Genomic DNA, 23,064 nt, shown 5'->3' on the forward strand with positions numbered 1-23,064 from the left:
CGTTTTCTCATATCTAGAAATTATTGCTAAGAACCAGATAATTTGTAAGTAGACTTTTTTGTGAGTGTCGTTGTAAGGTGATAATAATCAGACAGGCAGTTTTAACAAGACACACGCCCCGTCCCCCCACAGCTTGGGGGCGTGCAGCATGGTAATCCATCTTCTGCCTTGACAATGGTTGCCAGGCAGCAGCTCCAACTCCAACTCGGAGTCCAGGTCGGCGTCCAACTCTGACTCTGCGGGAACTAAATCCAGCAAAAGAAACTAGATACAAATATCTTTGCCAGCTGACTCTGACTGTACTTTATGTGTGTATGTGTGTGTGTGTGTGTGTATAGATGTGTGTATAGATGTGTGTATGTATGGGTGTGTGTGGCCTTTAGTGTAATTATGGTGGTATCATAGGAGACATGTCGTTGACAAGCTCAAGTTGGGCCAGTCATTCACTTCCTTTATATCTCAACTGAACTTGGGTTGGGGGCGGGGCACAATCACATACACACACACACACACAGATTAGTAACCACCATAAAATACACGCAGTGCCAACACACACACACCCACACACACTCGCACACAGACACACTCGCAGATTGCTCAATGGGTGGGCCATAAAACAGGTCCGCATGTGTCCAAGTTCGTAAAGTTGATTCATTCATGGCTGAAATTTATATGGCCATGACGCGTGCGGCTTTCCCAACTACCCCTCTTTCTCCTCCTCCTCCCCCTCCTCCTCCTCCCCTACCCAGTCTCTTCCTCAGGCTCATCCTATGCAGAACTATAAAAACAACAAAGAATCCGGTCGTGCCTAAAACGACTGTGCCCTACTCTGTTTCTCAAAGACGAAGCTGGTTAAAGAGATTCTGTTTTTGGCATAAAATTAATGTGGAAAAAGTAAGTATGTTTTTGTTGCGTATATTTCAAATGTTTAAAGCTGTAGCTCCAAAATAGATAATCAAAAATGTGCCTCTCTCAGTACAAAATAAAATAAAAAGTGTTGTAAAAAATAAAGGAAAGGAAGGAGCTCATAAGTCATATGCCTTACAAATAGCTCTATTTCGATGATATGCTTTGAGGCTATATTTCGTATCTGTCAAAATCGCCAGATTCAGCGACTGATTGTGTATAGTTATAGTTGGCTGATTTCTCAGTGTGCAAGGGCCAAGAGCCCCTTAAGTATTCAAAGTCGATTCACACTTTTAGGTAATGTATACAAATAATACATATATACGAGTATATATGTCTGCTGTCCCTCACTAGGCCAATATACCCTCTTCCACCATTGCGAACAGAGCATGAGCAACTAAAACTAACTACAGCGGTCTGCTGCTGATGCGAATTCTGATTTGGATGCTGATGATGATGCCGCTGACAACGACGATGACGATGGAGCTAATGTCGCCTCTCTGCTCCTCTATCTCTCTCTCTCTCTCTCTTTCTCCGTCAATCTAACTATCTCCCCGTCTCTTCCTTGGCTAGTCCTGCTGGGCGCCGCAGGATGCCAGCGAGCCGTTTTGAGTCAAATGATTTATCTCACAGTCAGCGTCGAAATTGTTGCCACTGCTTGTAGCACGTTGAACGTTGCACGTTGAACATTTGCGCGTTGCATCTTGGCTTGTAGTGCGGCCTATTTGCGCTGCGCTGCCAATTAGTCTATCAGTCGCCAGCGACAGTGATGCGGCAGCTGCCTCGAGGCTGTTGCCTTCACGGCTCTTCTGCCACAAAGCGCTGCAAGTCAAATTCAATTGTTGAGTGTTGAGCAGCATTCGCTTTTGGCTTTAATCATAAATTATATTTGCTGACAGGTATTCTTTGAATATATTGGGCCAATTGTCTCATTCGATTTGAAAATCATTGTTCTATCATGAAAAAAAAGAAAAATCCCACTTCAATTTAAGATTTTTCTTTTCTATTTTAAGAAATTATTTCTAAAACTTTAGTTTCTTTATTTTTTCTTTAACTTAGGTAGATTTTCTAAATTTAAAGTAGTTTATTTTCTCTGAGTGTAGGTTCTCGATTTACTGTATTGTATTACTAGTTCATCGCTGCACGCTTCTTTCTGCGAGCGATTCGCGCCAATTCCTGCGGCGTGGGACGGTGTTCACTGTACCGCTCCACCCAGGCGGCTGCAGTTTTGTAGAACTTGGCGGGATCGCTGACAAACTGTTTGGTAATATCCAGACTATAGGGATTCTCCGGCTGCGGATCATTGATGGTCGCCACGAGCACTTGGAGAACGTGATCGATGCGAGTCGTTGGCTTCCAATGCTCCGCCTCCAAAATGGGCAGACAAACCTGTCCGCGCTCGTTCACATTCGGATGATAGATCTTCGTGTTGATGTGGAGAGTCGGCGGCTTAAACGGATAATCCTTGGCAAAGTCAATTTCCAGCTTAAAAGCGCCCATGTCATATGGCGATGTATTTGGCATCAATAGAGCCGTCCACTTGTAAATGTTGTCCTTTTGCGGTTCGAGCAACTGTAGCTGATCCAGCTCCTTGAGGCCCAGGCTCAACATGAACTTGAGCTCATTCTGCATGCGCTTGGGTCCATCCATAATTGGTTCCTCCCTGTTCATTTTCACAGACGTATATTTTCTTTTTTTTGGGTAAAAATAAAACCAATATATACAAGAGAAAAATAGAATATGAAATAGAAATAGAAAGAAAGCAAGAAAATCTCGCTCTGTGCTTTTCACATTTGACATTAATCCCCCCGAAATAGCCGCTTAAGGAGTCTGTTGCCCCATTGATGTAGACAGGCACTGACAGCCGGCACATTAGGATCAATGTGGCAGCGTGGCTGAAAGCTTCCACGTGCAGCTGCCTCAAGTTGCCGGTCCATGTCCCTGCCTCTGCCCCTGCGCCTGCCACTGAATGAATGCACATGGATTTTGGCACGGATTTGTGGCGCAATTTTCAAGCGATTGACAGCTGGTTTTGAGCTCTTGATTGTGATTGCCATTGACATTATAGTTTTCAATTAGCTGAGCATGTGCCGCATGCCCCACATGCCTCACATACACCTAGCTGTTGCTGTTCAACTCCCAAGCACAGCTGCCGCATTTCCAAACGCAGCTCATAAATATGTTAAGATTGCCCAAAAAGCATAATAAAACCCACTCAAAAGGAAATCAACAACCTTGACAGCATAAACCTGCCTCCACACACACACACCAACACACACACACACACCAGAACACATGCACACACTCAGCCCCAACCCCCTCAGTTATGCTTTGCTTTTGCTAACAAAAACATGAAAATTAAATATCAAAAATATGCGACGCAAATGAACAAAAACAACATCAACAAGCGAAACGACAACAACAACTAAAGTTTGTTGTGCGTACGTGTGTGTGTATGTGTGTGTAATTATTTATGTTGTATGTCATCATGATGTAAATGAAACCAAGACAAACGAGGCAGCACATCTTGGCCATGGAAACTTGCCCGGAAACGCAGCATGACGTGCCTACTAAAGATGCTCGACATAATTAGGATATATATTTATATATATAAATACAGAGATACATAATATATACATATATATATGTATATACTTTTTTTTATATATATCCTTATACGTGCGTGGGTGTGAATTAAATAAAAAGCCAACAGCAGCAGAATATAGTCGAGTTGGACATGACCTGTAAATACTTTGAATACTTCAACCTCAACTTCAAATTCAACTTGAACTGGATTCTTGAATATTTATGCGCAACACTTTAACCAATTCGATTAATCAGTGTTATCGATAACATGTCAGTGCCCCAAATGCCCCACAACTATGCAAGGCCGGCAAGATAAATGCCCAGCTAGGAAACTACCAAAAAAATGTGGCAGCCAAGGCGTCGCTGACAGCACTGCGGGATGCCCAAGCGTCTCCTGGTCTGAAACTGTCTGGAACTGCGTGGGTGGGCCGTGGGTACACTCAGAAAAAATATGGTTAATCTTTGTAAAATGTAAATGTACCTTCCTTTTTGAGAGCGTGACTAACATTCCTAGCCATGAAGATATAAGTTACAGGCTGAAGAAAGTATCTATGAACCCGCAAAGTATGCAGATACCTGATTAGCATTAACAGTCGAGGCGATTTGGCGATTATGAAAACTGTTTATCACATAAAAAGCTGCGTAAGAAGAGCATTTATTTTTCGGAGTGTACACAGTGTTAGTATAAAGCTGCGCCGCCGGCATCAAAGTATCCGCCATACTTTTAGCATAAACAGCCGGAAGCGGAAATGTAGATGACGCTCAGCGCCCACTCATACACATATATATACATGCGAATGTGTGTGTGTGTGTGTGAGTGAGGGTCTTGTCTGCCTGCAGCTTTAGCCAGCGCCTGCTGTCATTGCCACACTCCATCTCCAACCGCCCCTCATCCCCCGCTGGCATTTCTGTCATTTGTTTAGCTGTCATTGCCGGGCGTATTTGCACTGACAGCTCTCGCTGAGCTGAAACGCTGGCGATTGGGTTGCTTTTTTTGCGAGAGAGGGAGGGGTTTTTGCGTTTCCGAATCAGGAATCCGCATCAGTTTCAGTTGGCGTTGGCGCCAAGGCGCTGGGCCAAAGGCAGCCACAAACTTTTCCAATGGCAATGAAAAATCACCCAAAAATTAGCAGCCGCCGCATTAAATCTAATCTGATCCGATTTTCTATTACCAATTGGCTGCTTTGAGTGGGCCTGCTGTGTGTGTGTGTGTGTGTATCTTCTTGTCTGCTGTGTGAATTATCGCCCCCTTCTCACCCATACCCCCTTTGATTCCATGTGTGCACTTTAATCTTTTTATCGCACTCAAACACTTTGTGTGCCTTAATTTTTTGGCCAGACTTTCACGCCTTTTGTTCCACGGTGAATGCGGCCTTCATTAGCGCGAAATACGTCGCGTGCGGCTTTTAGCCTTTTTTTTGGCTTTTCTTCTTGCTGCCCATTTCCATTTCCGGCTTGTCATCGACCCTTTCGGGCTGCCTTGCCTTGTCCGTGATATATGGGTAGCGATTAACATTAAAGGTGCCTAATTGATTTGGGCAGCTTCATCGGCCTCACTTTAGGGCTTAACTTGACCCTCGCGGTCACTCAGTGGCTCTCCCTTGACCCACTCAACCACCCAACCACCCACTTATCCAACCACCCGGCCACAGTGGATGGCAAAATAAATTTTCATTAAGAAATTATCGCTTGTGTTACTTAAATTTAAATGAGTTATATATGCTTTATCATAAAGTAAATAGCGACATGCAACCAAAGCACACACTCACGCACACACACGTACACACACGCACACACATATGCAACAGATTATTTATGACTTCAGTGAATAATGCACCACATCGACGACAAAAAGGAGAGGTAGCAGGAGTAAAAAGGAGACTGTTGCAGCAACCGAGCTCTCGTATAATTTTAAATTGCATGAAGTAAATAAGAGCAAAGTACACACACCTAACCGCGCACACACACACACACACACACGCACACACATACACAGAGAGAGACTCCTTGTGCCTATGACTTTTAGTTCAGGGCTGCACATCATTTTGTAAAATGGAACCGCTTTGCAAGTGAGCTGAGCTGAACTGTTTGTAATAGTTGGCTAATGCATTTTGAGGCAAGTAACGAATGAGAGCGGGGCAACATCAGCTTGATAGTGTTCAAGAACAATAATATTAAAGTGAGCATTACAAATGAGAGAAGTGGATTGGTAGACTTACTCATATAAAAATATTATTTTTTTAATGATCCATTAATATCAGTCAGCACGAAAAAATAAATAAAATTGAAAATATTCGAATATTTATGCTTTTCAAGTACTAAATTCAATATTTAAGTTTAAAAATACAGTTCCTATATACATAAACTTTAACCACTTTAATTTGGCCACAAAAGTAACAAAAGAAATTCACTTGAACGATTTGCATACTGAAATAAAAGATCCTTAAAGCCAAACGAAGTGACTAACGACTTAACAGTTCTGTGCCACAAAAAGAACTGGTTCAGCGGAGTCAAAGCGTGAACCAATTCCAAAACAGAATGGCTTTTTCTGATTTTCTTCCTTTTTTTTGCAGTGTGCTTTTGTGCCGCCAATGGGAATCATCTCGTTCGCTATTGAGGGCGGATTAATCGGGCTCACTTTGTCATAAATAATGCAAGCTGAGTGGAATACAGGCATCAACACACACACACACACACATACACACACGCTGTGCTCAATATGCAGTTAGCAAACGTGGTGCAATTACTGAGAGAACTACAGCTCAGGTCCTGAGCAACGATCTACCGCCTTGCTGCCTTTAGAATGCCTTACTGCCTGCAGAGTGCCTCGCTGCCTTTAAACTGGCTGACTGGCTGACTGCCTGGCGTTTTGCAGTTGACAACGTCATTTGTACTTAATGACTTTGCAACGTTGTGTGCGTGAGCGTCGACATTTTCTTGAGGCCTTTTGCCTGTACTCGCTTATTGCATTAAAACGCAGCCAGCCAAAAGCCAGCCAAAAGCAGAAGCAGCGCCCATAAAACACGCAACGCTGGCAACGTGATGCGTGTGCCTGTTAAGGGAGGGTTGAAGGGGGTTGCTGGGTGAGGGAGAAGGGTAGACTTGTTTCACCTGTTGCAGCGTTTAATTGCAAAACAAGCTGACTGCATTTTGTGGATGCTGCTGATGACAATTTAAGTGCTAGATTGAAACGTGGCACAGAGCAGCAATGGCTTGAAGAACCCAAACTTACACTCAAAAGTTCAACGTGATTTATTTTGATATATTGTTATTTCGAAATCATTTTTGGGTGAACGAAAAAAAAGGAAATGGCTGTAGTCGGTTGAAGAACCTAAAGCATTGCACTTTCAGTGTTACAGTGCAATATTTTCTGAGTGTATGAATATCAATAACGAAAAGCTCAGAAAAAATCGAAATGAAAACTAAAAAGATTTTCTGTTTTTCAAAGGTAAATTTTGAGAAGTACGGTAAAATGCAGAGAACGAAATGTTGGAAAGCTTAAAGCTATTGTTACACTCTATATTAAAGGCTTCTCCTATCTTAAATGATTTTGTATTTGCGAAATCTCAAAATACGAATATTTCATAATAATATAATAAAAAGAAGTTAGAGTTAGTTAGTTCGCTGCAATAGACAACAATTAAAAGACAAACCCCGAACAAATTTAAAATTAAGCAAAGAAAAACACTGTTTTTAAGAAAGAAAGCTGAGCTGCTCTTGGCGATTATATACAATTCAGTTCGATATATATATATATATTTTATTCTTTGCTGAGTATTTGAAGACCCTAAAGCTATTGATATGACCCACATTGGTCTTTCCCAGAGCGGCGGCTAAGCTGTAAGCAACAAATTGCTGCTCATGAGTAAAGCTCATATTTCAGTTGCCAAAACAACTTCAAAGCACATCTTCAAAGTCGGACCAAGGCAGACCCCCCCAAGATAAATCGCTGCTTATGCAACTACAGCCAAATCAATGGCCAGCAACAAAAGGAATATTCTCATATGTATGTGATTGTGTGTGTGTGTGTGCTTGCTTAACATAAAATGTTTAATAAAACACATCTGCCGGGCACATCCCCTGAGCTGAGCAGCTTCACAAAATATTATTATTATATATGAGCCACAGCGGGATTTGTGAGTGAAAATGATTTAAAATATTTTCTTTTGCACAGCGGCTCAAAATGTTTTTGGCCACGTTTAGAATGCCTTTACTCCTCTTCTCTTCTCTCTTTTCTTTGCTCCTCTCTCTTCTCGGCTGTTGGCATAAATGTGTTAGCCAAAGTGTGAGGCTATTAATAATAAAGGAAAAATCTAAAACGAAATTCAATAAGCGTGATTTTGGACAGACACCCGATACGACCCGACAAAACCAACCGGTCAACAAAACAACCCCCTCACTAAACCACCCCCCAACCCTTCTACATCCCCTTACCCCCTCCCCACCCGCACTTGGCGAAATATTTAAGACGGTTGGCCTAAGGATGCCAATAAATCAAAGTGGAAAAAAGGTTACCGAGCAATGTGCGGCATGTGTAGAATTCACTTTTGGACCACGCACAAACAAACAAACACAGACACACACACAAAGACACACACACACAGGCACACACAGAGACACACACACATTCTCAGACTAAAACGCTCAAAGAGTTGGGCGCAATTTGTGTTTGAGTTTGAATCGCTGTCTGCCCTCGAGATACATTTGAAAATAGGTAAGCAATTAAATCGCATATCTGCGAAAATCTGTTGAAAAGTAAACAGTTTGTCTTGATTGATGAATGATTAAATTTAAAAACAGCTTTAAGTTTCCAAATTTAAAAGTAGTCTTCAATTAGATGTCACACATTGATTAAAACGTTTTTGCTTTTGAAAATCGATTGAGTTTTTACTAACGTTATAGATATATATGATTCCATTTCTATGAAGGATTTCTTGAAGTATAATTGTGCTTAGCACCGTAAAAATATCCCACATTGTATTTGCAAGAGATCAGTACGAAACCGCAATACAATTATTTGATGGGGTTCACAAAGAGGAGTTGGTTAATTGATTTTCTTGCACATTTCACTGTGTGGCAGCAAGGGTCACGTGCACAAAGCCACCAAAACAAATGAAATAAAGCAAACACTTGCACTAAAACAATTCAATGAAATTAATGGCAAAAATACACACACTCAGACAGAGAGAGAGAGTGTGGAAAGAAAGTGTCAGAAATCTATGGGCGTGAATTTGACCAATGCAACGTGAGGCAAGGAGCAGCAGCAAGTGCTGGCCAGGGCCAAGATGCATGGCATCTAGCTATAAACGAGTGGGCGTCGTGTAGCAACAACTGTAGGGATGGGTGGGGGTCTGGTGGTTGCGGGTGTGGCGCGTGCTAAGAGCGCAAAGCTTGTAAGCGGCTTAAAGTTCTACAAAGTTTTTCAAGCGCATTCGCCGCCAGTCACCAAAGGCGACGCTTGCTGCAAAAAGTTATGAGTGGCTGTGAATCACACACACACCAACACACACATGTATACTTATAAACATATATATTTTTGTATGTGAAAGCTTGTCGCGGCTCCATTGCAAGCACAACAACACAGCAACAACAAGGCGAAGCAAAAGTGCTTTCGAGTGCCTGGTGTTGGTGTTGGTGTTGAATGTTGCTTGTTGGCCACCTCATCCTCTTCCTCGTCCCCGTCCCCGTCCTTATCCTCATCCTCGGCCTCATCGTCGTTGTCAAGTGAAACGCGCCCATCTGTAGCATGTAAAAGGATTAGGTTCGCTTAATATCATTGATGAGCGGCCAGCTTCTTCCTGCTGCGATTCGACCTACACTCAGCAAAAAAAAAAAAACACCTTGAAAATGTAGAAAATCGGCAAGAGCAGCTCGGCTTTTCATTTATAAAGTAAAGCTTGGATATTTTTTCAAAAACTAACGATATTTTCTTCATATTTCGAGATGTGATCTTTGTAAAACTTAGCAACAATAGTGTGTATTTTTAAAACTGGATTCTGGTTTTATTCTGGTTATACAAAGTAAACTATAAAGAAGTGTTGACAAATATTTGGACGCTTTCGATTTTGAGAATCCAATATATTAATGCGGTTGTGAAAATGAGAAAAATCGAGTAGTTTAGTTAACTATCATTGTGAATCTGTAAAATGAGTTAGATTTTTTTCTGAGTGTGCTGGCCAAAAGTGTTTATAATGACTGCTTTCTATGAGACATTATTGCACTCTGAAAGAGAGAGAAAAGATTTGAGCTGAGCTGCTGAGCAGCTGCTGCATTCTCAGCAGAGCAGCAAGAGCATGATCCATAAGCTCGTGGCATCTAAGAACGGGGCCGAAGAGGCAGCAGGCAGGCGAATTAGCCATCCATTCAATTCAATTCAATTCAATTCAATTCAAGTGCCCTGAAGGTCATTCGCAGCTGCCTAATTAAAAATGCAATGGCCGCCGTTTAAAAAGTAAACAATGCAAAAAACAAGTTATTCTACAAACAGCTTTCAACTTGCCACTGCCACAGCCACAGCCAACAACCTTATGCAAATACTCTTTAAATGCGTAGCAAAAAAAAGCAATGGAAGCAGAGGGAGGAAAAATAAGAAGAGTCTTGTAACAAAACACAAATGTAATGAATATTTACGAATTTGTAAGAACAACGGCAAACTGCAAAACACGTGCGAAATCTCAAAAATATTCCCACACACACACACACACACACCCCAGACCAGGGCGAGCGAGAGAGAGTGAGAGGGGAGATTGCCTTTTGTACGTTTTGTACGCTCGAAAAATTACAGAAAATTTTCATTTAATTATGAAAAAGACGGAAACTCGGGCTATACAGCTGCCAACTTGATTATTTGACAGCCTTCTACGTTTTCCACGTGGTAATTAAAAAGCAAAAAGTTCCAAAAATGTGTGTAGAGTAGCCCTCGATAAGAGTTTGGCAGCCAGGGGATAATCACAACAGTATCTTTACACCAGAGACTTACCCTTTAACAGACACTCGTACACACATACAACCCTTCAAACACACACACACGCACACACACTCACCGGTGTGTCCTTTGGGGAGAGCTGCAATGAAAATGAAAAAAGAACAGAGATGTACTTCAATTAGTTTGCTGCAGTTATTTTGTGGGGTCTTAAGTTTAAGGTCGAATGGGTTTTCCTATTTAAGATGAGAAACAAACTGAACTTTATTCACAGCTAAATGAATAAAGCCCTTTTTGCCCTCACTTAAGCATTTGACAATGATGAAACAAATTGTTTAATAGAATTTCATGAATACGCTGCAGAAATGGAATTAGTTATATACTCGAGAAAGTGAATTTCAACAACTATGTAACTTACACATTGTCAAAAGACATATTTAATAAATTCATTTATTAATTGAGTACGTATTTAGTGAGTAAAAGTTTCAATTATCTTCAATGGAATGTTAGCTGAAGCAAATACAATAAATTGACTGCAAAAATAACAAAAACATATTGCAGACAAAGTTTAGATATTTTCTGAAGAGATATTTAATAAAAATATATTCAATGGAGTGTGTTTTTAAAGAGTCATTGTTTCATTATATATATATATGTTTAATAGAATGTCTGTCAAAGCAAATTTAATAAAAAACGGAGTTTACAACTGAATGACTTCATATTTTATGTAAATACTTCCTAAAAGATAAAGAAGAAGACGATGTCTGCCTAGTCAAAGTGTTGTCAAGTCAAATATATTTCTTTATACGAAAAAGTAAAAACCTTTTTACTTTATACAATTTATTTTCAAGAAATATTTATATTTAATAAATGCTTAAATAGAGTCTGCCGTTGAGTCTGAAATAATTAAATATTTTCTAGAAAAATATTTATTAAATACATGTTCAACTGAATGGGTGAGTTGAAAATTCAAACATGCCTTCTCGCTCTCTCTCTCTCTATATATATATCCCTCTTTCTCTTCCTGTTATGCTTAACTAAGAAAAAGAGGAAGTAGAGGTAGAGGAAGATGAAGTCATTCGACATTCAAAATCAGAGTCAGAGTCAGAGTCAGAGTCTGTCTAGTCAATGTCTTGTCATCGTCAAGTCAAGTCAACATCAATGGGATGTTTGGCTTGATTTGCCATTGCCTGAGCTGGCAATTTGTGTGAGTAAGTCGCTCATATTAACAAAATGTCTAATGAAAGTATTTTGCTGGAAACGGATACTCTGATTCTTGGCTGCCGCCTCAGTCCAGGTCCCCTTTTTGGCTCTAGAAGGAAAAAATCAAATTAGCTGCTTGAATGACGTTGGCAAATGCGCTTGCCGGATTAGCAGAGAGGCGGATGATGGGGAGTGGGCGTGGTAGCTGCTACAGTATGGCCATCAATGCCAGTTTGTGTTTGCCATTTTGTAGCAGTTGCAATTGCTGCTGCTTCTTTTCTGTGATTAATGCTGCATCATGTTTGTGAGCTAATTGCCGACTACCAGTCGAGAGCCAGCCATGAGTTGAAGTTGATGTTGAACAAATCCTGAGGGATTATCTGAAGTGCTTATTGCATTACCCAGTAATGCCAGTTATTTTAGTATTTGTCATAATTATATGGTAGTTGCATCCGTTTGCCCCTTCTGCCATACAACTGGCATATCTAAAATCTCCGCCCTTAAATATTTTCCCCATGCTTTTGAATGTTGCATGAGCCGGCGCACAAAAAATCAGATAGCGCATTTAAAATAAGTAGAAAGCACACAGCGCACGACTGGCTAGATGAGCACAAAAAAACATTGCAAGGAAAACAGAAGCAACAGCAAAAACATTGCACACAGAAAAAAGCTAAGGAGACAAGCTAGAAGGCTGCAGTCGAGAGTGCTCGGCTGGGAGATACTCTGAACTATTATATATAAAATACAATAATGATAGTACTAAGAATTTGTTCCTTTTACGATCTAAATAAACCTTTTGCAGTTATATATCAGTAAGAAATTCCTATCTGTACGATTTATATCGATGTAAGGAAAATGATTAAAGCTATCGAATTAATTGAATCAAATTTAGCTGCTTAAAGTAAAAGAGAATTTATGTTCCGAATTTCAGCCCTCTACCTCCAACAATCTCTGAGATCGATTTCTTTAAACAGACGGACTCGATTGTTGAACCAGATGAAGAATTAATATGCCTTATGGGTTCCGAGATGCCTCCTACCGTCTGTTACCCTTTTTTACACATTTTCAATGGGTGTAGAGTATCAAAATAAAATGCAGCTAAAAACATGCTCGATGCATTAGAGAGAGGGCAGCGGGGGCTGAGGAAGAGGTAGCCTTGTAACTGAAACTGTATCAAGTAAGTGAGCCGCGCCGAGCTGCATAGTGAAAATGCAACTGTGCGGAAAACTGTGCGAACATTTTCATTTTCAATGCAGCTCTTGGCACACAAACAGAGAGAGAGAGAGACAACCGTGCTAGAAACAGACCCAGAAAGACCAACAGCGACAGCAACTGAAACAGAATCAGCATCAGAATCGGAATCAGAACAGCAACAACAACTAGCAAATAGTCAACTTTAAGTACAAACTCCGCACACACAACACACAACACACACGATGCCGCAAGAACTTTCAGTGAATCGCAGAAAATCGCTTAGAAGGCAGCACCAAAAAATAAATAAAAAAATAATACAAAAAAAGGAAAAGAAATGAGTAGAAAAGAAGAAAAATTCGAAGAGTCCCGAACCAAAGCATATGGAGAGAGGCTACAAGAAGTTACCCCTCTGACCCTCCCAAAGCGCCATGCGTCTAACTGTCGAGTGCCGACTTTTCTTTCAATTTGCAACATTTTGTGTTGCCGTTGCACGTTCCCAAAAATAACTTCCGACGTTGGCTGCCTGATTTTTTTCCGCCTTAGTCAACTCGCTGCGAAATTGCAGGAAACATTCTATTTAAAGTTCTATGCCAAAGTTAAGCCACCACCCACACCTCCTTGCTATCAAGGACACACTTAAATAAGGGCACAAAAAGGACACAAGGCCTGGTTAAGGTTAAGCAAAGTAACCAAAATGTATCTGTCTCTATGCATAGGCTCCGCCATAGCCCCCTCCCTTCACTTGGCTGGTGTATCTATTTATGCTTGTGTATAATTTGTTTAAAAAAAAAATCAATTAGCCACGCTGTCCAAAACAGAAGCCCCAACCAGACGCAACTAGCCCCAAAACACACACACAGCCAATAGTTGGTTGGCCCTCGTCGCATTAACAAAATAAACTTTCTCAGCTGCCAATCAGCCCGAGAATGGCCAACGGGCAGCTGAGTGTGTCAGTCTCTCAGTCTCTCAGTCTCCCAGTTAGCCAGTTCGTCAGTCAGTTTGGCTAGCTGGCTAACCAGTTAAGGGAAGCCCACATAAAACTGAGCGAAAATTACAACAATGCTTAGCCCAGGGGCACAGTGGTTGAATTATAAATAGATACGAATCTGAGGTAAATGAATAAATTATAGAGATAAGACAGCAAAAGGATTTATAAGACAACTGGAGAGATGCTAGATTATAATTAGGAAATAAATTTAGTGTAGTTAATAATTATAAGTTAATATAAAAATAAAAAAAAAAATCATAACATGTCAGGATTAACAAAAATGTATATTAGTAAAAGAAATAAATAACCGATAACCGAAGAGAAACCAGATTAAAATTAATTGAGAAAGAGGTAAAAAATGCATGATCGCAAGTGCAAAAGTTGTTTGAGTGATTCAAAGATTTTGGAAGAATCTGTTTCAATACTTATTATTTTGTATAAGCGGAACCATATTCAAAATAACAAATAATATTTAAATTTTAGAATTTTAGTCAAACTGAAGTACAAACTTACTACTAATACAATATGCAAACACATTCTAACATATTATTTACCTTACATCTTTTGCCGTTGGGTGGCATTTGCATGTGAGTAGCCATATTTGTTTAACATTTCGAGTTTACCACTGTGCACATGAGCCATTAACAAAACTTTGTTGCAAAAACCAAACAAAGCCAAAAAAAATCACAAAACTGCGCTTCAATGTTAAACGAATTGTTGTCTTAACTGCTGAGAAGGGGAGACGGGTGGAGGGAGGGGGTAAGGGGTATCTTTACGTGTATCTATAAAAATTGAGGGTGTAGAAGTAGCCCAAAAAGTTAGTGAAATTCATTTTTGGAAAAGTCCAAAATAAGGTAGAGAAATACTAAAAAAAATGAAAACAAAATTCGTGGCGGTTAAAAAAAAAGTTTAAATAACTTTCTCAACTAAATTTAAGTTGCAAGGGGTGAGGGTTGGAAATGCAGTGGAAAGCGAGATGAAGCGAGGTGCCCAGCAACCTAACAGTCGTGACAAAGTTGGGAGCCAGTTGTTCTGGTTGTGTTTTAGTTGTTGTTGTTGTTGCTGCCATTTCTTGCGTACTGATAAAAAGTGCAGCAGACGTAAAACTAATTTGCGTGGTTATGTAAATTAGAGTTGCAGTTGCAGTTGCACAGTCGAGAGTCGGCGATAAACTTGTTGAGGGTGAAGAGCGCTAAAAAAATTGGTGCCAAGCAAATGCGTAAATCTGGGCAGAGAATTGAGCAGAGTTCACCTAGGCAACCATAGAGGAAGGAGAGGTAAGGCGAGAAGAGGTCGGTTTAGTGTGTTCAACTTGTGTGTTTGTGTTTTGTTGCCTCTTAATCCGGAGACCGCAAGCAGATAACCGTATCTCGTTGCACAGACAAAAGACGCCTCCTAACAACTAAATAATGTGCACAAAATTTAGTGCACAAAATGGGGGCAGTTGCAACTGGCAGTGGCAGGGGGCATGTTGCTAACAGACAGCAGTAAGCAGCAAGCAGCATGCCACACATGGCAATGGCAGCCCAGCTGAGATAATTTTTCGTTGAGCAGCAGCAAAACAGTTGTTTAAAAGAGGCAAGTTGCCAGCTTAGGCATATTTTGGGCAAGATAATATTGTGTGTGGGTGTGTGGTAGAGGTGGGGGGGAGGTAGTGTTGCACGAAGCAGACTTACATTGAGGTCTGTCGGCTGCATTGCAACAGGAGCCGCTTCTGAACTCGGCACCTAAAGTCATATTAATAATTTTGTTGGGATTTGAACTTGCCCCACAACCGCAACAACTTGCAGGTTGCAGCTGCAGCTGCTTCTACAACCAACATTTACTGCACACACACACACATTTATCCATCTCGAATATGAGCAGAAGTAATCCTTGGTTACACTTGTTCACCGACTTGTTTTTTCTTTTTTTCCTTGTCTTTTCTTTTTATTTTTGGGTGTGCGTTCAGAGTTTGCAGACACTGTTTACATTTGCAATGCTAACCAGAAATCGGCAGCAAATACTAAATCCTTGAATTCTCTGGGCCTTACTGCAGAGGTGCTCTTAAGTGTGCTTGGATTTATTTCCTATCTTTTATACGTTTGTATTATACTTTTCTCGAATAAAATTGTTTTTATCAGGCTCTGGGCCATGCCTACTTTAACTGATTTAAAAATAATTGGAATTCACTTAATAGCGAATATCTTCTTAAGTTTATTTTTGATTCCAGTTGCGTTATTAATTGCTGATATTTTCATAACATTGTAAGAAAGACTAGAATTTCCCTTCTTTTTTATTACCTTTTATAAATATATTATAATGTGGAATAACTCATTCATCTGTTTTTTTATCAGACTCTGATACAAGCCAAGTACAATTCAAGTTTTACTGAAATTAAAGTGATTTAACTGCACTATTAGTTAATTTTGTTTGTATACACTGGAATACTTTATTCTCGACAAAGCTGCTTTTTTAGCAGTCTCAAAGATTTGCTAAGAACTATTTAAGTTTGTTTGAAATTAACCTGAGTAAAATTGATTAATCATTTATATAACAATTAATTTAGAATAAATTAATAAACTGCTTTGGATCTGCATTTTTGGATGCTGTTCTTTTTATACGCTAAATGACATTACCATTTTGATGATGAAGTGGAATACTCGATTACTCCATTGAACCTTTTTTAAATGCCAAGAAACAAGTTTGTTCAAGTTTACTGCAATTCAGAATACCTCTTTAACCATTTAGAGAAATTTAGTTTTTTTTTTTTAAATCGAACTACATTTTGAACTGCTTGTTTGTTTGTTTGTTTTCTTTTTTATAGCTTGTGCTCTCAGTTGCCTCCCCATCAGCGGCATGCTATGATTATTTCATAGGAACATCAAAACAGCAAATTAGAATGCAACCCACACACAGAGTTCAAACAAATCATTTTTCTTGTGCTGCTTGTGGAACAAATATTTATACCGAATTTCCCACAGATATCGTGAATTGAGTATATGTATGTATATATGTCTGTGTATATATGTGTGTATCGTAGATGCATTCGATATTTCGTTGAGCTATCATTGCCAGCGACTAATTAGTTTGTCACCCCAGCGACACAGAGATTTCCCTCTCTTTCTATCTCCCCCTCTTTCGGTGGCGGTTGGGATATGTGATATGATTAGTGGCAGCTTGTTTACAGAGCCACAGCAACTGCCGCACCACCATCGTCTCCTGTGGGATTTATTTTTAGTTGGCTGCAGTTGGTTTCGATTGGTTTTCGGCTCGATTTTATTTGGCTGCTGCCTGCTAATGACATGCAAATCAAGCTTTCGGGTGGTCCTGGCCAGCAAAACGTTCTTTTCACAGCTGTGTTTAAATATATAAATATTTTTTTTTTTAACAGCTGATTGTTTTATTCAAAAAGGCAGCACGTGCCGCGCAGTGGTGTCGGAGCAGCTATGAAATGTAAATATTTACTATTTACTTTTGCGGCGACGTGAGAAAATCATTAAATCAAGCGGAAACCCGTTTCTCATTTGGCTGGAGTGGGTACAGGTACCAGCAGACCGCAAGAAATAAATCACGGCCTGCATTGCAAAAATCAAAAATGTAATTAGAATTTTTATGATTAAACAAAAAAAGCACTCATAAGGAAAATCAACAAACAAACAAAAAGCTAGCACAGCAAAAAACAAGTGAAATAAACTAAATTGAAATTTGGTTAGTGTCTGTTGGAGATGAAGTCCGCTCAGCCAGTTTTCCGCATAAATGAAATCAAATACATAAAACTGGATAAGCGAAACGAAAACAACTCTGCCAACTTCTACACACAAAAATCACAAAAATGTTGCGTTTGATCCCAAAAAAAAAAAAAATATATATATATATATATATTTATATAGAAAAAGAGGCGACCAACAACTACAATCAAAATGAAACTAATGGCAAAAATTTAAAAAGGTATTTAAAAAGTTTGCAAATGTGGTTGCAGTGGTTGAAATGTGGGCACAAAGTAAATGAAAATAATTCCACATCGCATATTTTTGGTTATTGTTTCGCCAAATGTAAAATAAATTATTTATTAAAGTAAGCTAAAAATCAGAGGTTAGCGTAAAAAAAAAAAAAAAATTGATTAGAAATCAAATGAAAAAGATTTGCCTAATGTCTATTTAAATATTTTGGCACAAATATTTAATTTGTGAAATGGCAAAAACCATAAAATTTTCAGCGTTAAAAAGCTTGATAGAAAGTGTCAACTGTTGCCGTTTGTGTTTTACGGTCCGTGCGATAAGGATTTAAAACTGAATGCAACAAATTGAGGTATAAGTTTTTTATTCCATGAACATAAAATCAGAGTAAAGCAGCTCATCTTACTGTTTTTTTTTAGCTTTAAAGCTATAGCTCTAGTCTTGATATTTAACGAGCGCTACGGGACGCTTATCTATTTGTTAGATGGTCGCGAGTTAATGAGAAAAATGCATACGCATAAAACGATGTCTAGTTCCGGCGCACATAAACCGTGAACCAGCCACCCCCCCGTCTACTGTGGCACACCCCTTACCCTTCTTATTTTTCCACTTGAATTTTACGAGCTCGTCGCCGTCTGTTGCCAGACAGACGCATAAAGCAGACGATCTCTCCGTTGTCCGTAAAATCGTAAAAACAAAATACCAGAGTCTGAAATCACAGTCAGACAACACACACACATCCACACATAGAGAAAAACACCACATTGTCTATTTCTGGTTTCAAATTGTACCAATTTTTAATATGAACTTTAATTATGGTCCGAGTCGAGTCGAGTTGGGTCGAGTCGAGCTGCCAATTTATGACACTTGGCGCTCGTCCAGTGCACATCAAGTTTGGTATATTTATTGGCCAACAAGGCGCTGTCAAATTTATGGCCAAAAGTGTGAAGCTGCCCCCTGCTCCCTCCCCTACTCAAACCCATTTCAGACGGAAAATGCGTTGAATAATTGTGGGTTGCTGGTTGTGATTTGCTTTTATTTTTTCTTTGTTATATCCTGAACCTGGAAATGGGTAAAAGGGGTATAATGGTTTAGTACAATAATAGGTAACAGGCAAAGGAAAGCAGTTTGTAGTTCATAAAGTATATATATTCTTGATCGGAATTAACAGACGAGTCGATTAGCCAAGTTCGTCTGTCTGTCTATATGAGCACGCGGATATCAGAGACAATAAGAGCTAGAGACTTTTAATGTTGAATATATGTACTCTCATAGTTTATTTCATTTTATCGATAGCTGCAGCCGTTTAACGTATATCGATATAAATCAATTTCCGATAGGAAAGAGCTTCAATTTTAGAGGCAAAAGCTACTAAGCCATGTATAATGTACATTGTCATCTTGTTGATCAACGATACAAGTTTAATCAAGATCGAAATAAAAAAAAGCACTGCCCTACTTTGTATTTTACTCTTCACTAAATGTGCCTGACAAAAGAGCATACCCAAGCATGCATACATTTGAGTGAGCAAAACTTTTTAGAACGAAATTTCACAATAAAACTAGAATAGTATATTCAACAGCTAGCTGCAGGATGTCTCATAGTTGAGTTCACTCGACTACAGCTTACTTATTCTTTTTTTCTGTGTGGGGCTGTGGCTTTGGCAACACACTACAAATAAATTTCGTTGGCACTCAAAAAGCGATTTAATTTGCGGTTTTTGTCACAAACGCAACCAAAATTGATAGAAACCCAGTTGAGAATTTCGCAGTTGTTTGAAAATAAATTTAAATCAAAAGCTTGATTGGGAAATGGTGCATTGGGGGAAACAACACAATTTCAAAAGCCCGAAAACCGAGTGTCATTCACAGCGTTGCATGCAACACTTGCATGGAGTGGGTTATGCTTAACAAATAACGCCTGTTCAGAACTTGATAGTGTCTATCGAACCGCTCCAAGTTGCTATTTCCGTTTCCGCTTCCTGTTTCAAATAGGAATTCCAATCGTCGCCAGTTTGATAAGAGTATAACTGATAAGCTAAACAGATCCTGCAGTTGCTGTTCGAATCGATTTAGATATGACTTTGAGATTAGTTGCACATATTCCTGATGCAACTGTTGCAGCTGGTCGAGTGTGCCACAGAGTTGCAGCTGCTCATCGCAATGCTGTGCTGCCTGTTGCAATAGTTGCGCCTGGAAATGTTTGCCAAACTCGAGCAGCAGATCTGTTTTTAGTTGCAACACAATTGCCACTTCTTGTTGGTCACAATTGAGTTGCAGCAACTGTTGCAAGCGATGCACTGTCGTATGCAGCTGCAAACGCACACGAAAGATCTCATTGTATTGTTGCAGTTGCGCCTCGGTGATGATGCCACGCAGCTGCGGGTTGAAGTTGAAGATTAGGGAAAGTTGCGCCAAATTTGCGCTTGGCAATTCTACTTTTAAATCCAGTGGAGCATGTTGAATGTGGAGTATCTGCTGCAGTTGCTCAGCTGCCTTTATGGCAAATCCCTGCTCCAAGCAGCCAAAAGCTATTTCAAGATGCGTGGCATACAAATCAAAATTGTGCAACAAATAAATCGAACGCAGTTGCCGTAAAACTTTGCCCAATTTCAGTTCTTGCAACAGCAAGTGCAACACATAAGTGTTGACCCAGAAGAAACGCTGCTTCAGTTGCCTCTGCAACGTCTCGCAAATGATCTGCTTTAGATCACAGTTCTGGCAACATTTTAGCAACGCCTCAATATTGCAGTAACCCGACTGCTTGAGATCCTGCAACGTCTCCTTGACGTACTTGAAGTAGATGCAACGCAAGTCCCAATCGCTGACTAAGTTTAACTGTTGAAATATCTCTGGGGCAGCAACAGTTGGTTGTGGCATCTCCATTTTATGCTGGTCGAGTTGTTGTGGCTGCTGCAGTTGCACCGATTTGAGCAGCGCGTGATGCAAACTCTGTCGCAACATTAATTCGTGCTGCGCCACAAAATGTGACAATCGCTGCGAGTCACAGAGCCACGCAATTGTTGCACCTGCCTCTTGAATATGCTGCTCAATGATTTTATAAATGGCATTTGGCTTGAGTGGCACGCCAGCAATAGCCTCTCGCATCAGATATGCCGTGTGACCTTTGACCTTTACCCGTTTAAAGCGAAACTCATTGAAGCCGTCCTCAAAGTCGCCGAGCAACCACAAATTATCCAAGCAACGGCAAGGCACCTGCAGCACTTGCAACAGCAGAGCTGCGGCATAGCGACGATGATCTGCGTGTGGCCATGTGGCCAACACTTCCAGGAGACTTGTGACGATGTGTTGACTGCGATAATGTGGCGAATTCTTAAGTTGCAGCTTATAGGATACATAATTGGCCGCCGTTAAACTGCAAAGTGGCTGTAAACGCTTAAAGCTGTTCTGCGTGGCCTGGCGGAAGGAGGCGAGTGTCGCCTTCACTAGCCCCTCTCGGATGCTGCTTGCGTAGTGAGTCAACGTTTCCACAACTGGCATCAGGAGTCGCCTCAGGGCGGCCGTCAAACTGTGCAACATTTCCAACTGCTCCGCTTTGTTATAGCAATCGATGTAGGCGTAGAGGCATTGCATGTGTTGCACTGGCTTCAGCAACTGCTCCACCAGCTGCTGATCGTCGATGTTGTCCACATTTAGCGATTGTGGACGCAGCTGAATCAGTTCGTTCAGCAGCACAAAATGATGACACTCTGCGGGGCGAAAGAACACTTGAAGGGTCTCTTGGATGAAAAAGGATTCGTCGCAATCACAAAACTGGCTCCCTTTCTCGGCAAGATTACGGCTTAAGTACTTGGCAAATCTGTAGCTAAATTGAGCCTTGATGCCAACCTGCTTGGACAACTCCAGCTCCATTTGCTTAACTTGCTGCAGAGCCGGCGGCAGCTGCCACATTCCACACTCACTTCGAGCAGGCGTTGAATTCGCTGAGCTGAGCGCTGTTAAATCAGGGGATTGACTAACTGAATCCTTGCGAGATTCACCCGCCTGCACTTCACTTTGGCGCATGCCAAGCTCCAAGTGCAGAGACCGTTTTAAGCTGTTCAAACTTAAGTGCTTTTTAATTGAGATCTGTTGCGCAGTCTTGTGAGCCAGTGCCAGATCCTTGAGGATCAGCTCGCTGCACTCCAAGTGCGCCTGCTTGTAGAAGCGAGCCACACGAAATGGACAATAATTCACCGATAACATAAAATCGATAATTGCCCACTTGAGCTGCTCGCCAATCTGAAAATCATCGATTATCACATTCGATAACTTTCTGATTGCGTCCGCCAGCACTGGCAACTGTTCATCCCGATATCGATTCACAAATTCACGCAGATTTAGCCAGACTGCAGTGGGCTCAGTCCTGGGTCTTTCGGAATAGATTTGAATCATGTTCATTGCATATTGTAAGGATTTCGTGTACACCTCATTCTCCTCCGGGGAGTCCAGTAATACTTTCACCAGCTGCGGTACATAACGCTCAATCACCTGCGAATAGACGCGCTCTGCCATATCTTATACAAAATATATATATTAAATTTGTATTTCTATCTTTTTGAGAGAGCTTGGCGTATTGAGAGCTGATATTCGCCTGCTTGACTTACGTTTGCCTTAAGCCAAGTGCTCTGCCGGCTTAAGTAAAACTCGAACATGCAAATTCCTGTGGCATGTGGCATGCGGCATACAGGAAAACCAACAACCCAAACACCCGTACAAAACCCGACAAGAACTTTGACACCAGTGACCCATTTCTAGACTGCAGCAATTCCCATATGAGACTCTCTCTCTCTCCATCTCCATCTCCATCTCTTTCTTTGTGTTTGCTTACTCTGGTCTCCATGTCCAATAGTGCATGGGGCACAATGTGCGTACTTTGCTTTATTTTACTGTCTGACAAGATAAATACCAAAATATTGAATATGCAGCAGGCGGCAGCCAAAGAGACTGCTGCAAATAATACACTCAGAAAAATAATTGAAATTTAGAAAATCAAATATAATAATAGATAATAGATAAATTCTATCATATCTTATTTATGCATTTTAGAAAGCATATCTCCCAGAAGTGGAAATGCCTTTCTAATTTTAGGAAATTTTATTACGTAAACTTAAATATTTTTTCTTATTAACAGAAAGCTTTTGATGTTATCAAGATGATTTTCACTTTTCAGAGATGTTCAAAATCTCAGTTCCATTTTTGTTCGTAGTGTATAAATAGTATTTCTCCTATTGCTCGGGCAGGCTACACTGTGTCCATCCATCCAGCATTCTGTGCTCGCTCCAAGACATCTGTCTGTCTTCCCCTCTTCCCTTCCCTGCCTGGCCT

At 40.5% G+C, this 23,064-nt stretch overlaps 3 protein-coding genes across 4 annotated transcripts in view; all 3 read right to left on the reverse strand.

Annotated features, from left to right (window-relative positions):
* Window positions 1-23,064, reverse strand: part of LOC6558962 (connectin) — a 120,241-nt gene that overhangs the window by 51,261 nt on the left and 45,916 nt on the right. The window contains exon 3 of the mRNA XM_032742716.2: window positions 10,536-10,556. The gene's annotated coding sequence lies outside the window, so the exon portion shown is untranslated. The remainder of the gene's footprint in view (window positions 1-10,535; window positions 10,557-23,064) is intronic.
* Window positions 1,961-10,543, reverse strand: LOC6559005 (ubiquitin-conjugating enzyme E2-18 kDa). 2 transcript variants are annotated; one of them, XM_043215446.1, is made up of 2 exons: window positions 10,536-10,543; window positions 1,961-2,596 (listed from the first exon to the last, which is right to left on the reverse strand). In XM_043215446.1, the coding sequence occupies exon 2, from the start codon at window positions 2,575-2,577 to the stop codon at window positions 2,035-2,037; it is 543 nt and encodes a 180-aa protein (XP_043071381.1). In that variant the 5' UTR covers window positions 2,578-2,596; window positions 10,536-10,543; the 3' UTR covers window positions 1,961-2,034. The 2 variants fall into 2 exon arrangements, with proteins under 2 accessions (XP_043071381.1, XP_001983228.1); XM_001983192.3 differs by lacking the exon at window positions 10,536-10,543 and adding an exon at window positions 10,472-10,483.
* On the reverse strand, window positions 19,045-22,268 carry LOC6558965. Its single transcript, XM_001983191.2, has one exon. The coding sequence runs from the start codon at window positions 22,249-22,251 to the stop codon at window positions 19,603-19,605; it is 2,649 nt and encodes an 882-aa protein (XP_001983227.1). The 5' UTR covers window positions 22,252-22,268; the 3' UTR covers window positions 19,045-19,602.

This window comes from Drosophila grimshawi, unplaced genomic scaffold (genome assembly GCF_018153295.1).
Source record: "Drosophila grimshawi isolate 15287-2541.00 unplaced genomic scaffold, ASM1815329v1 contig_44, whole genome shotgun sequence".
NCBI lineage: Eukaryota > Metazoa > Arthropoda > Insecta > Diptera > Drosophilidae > Drosophila > Drosophila grimshawi.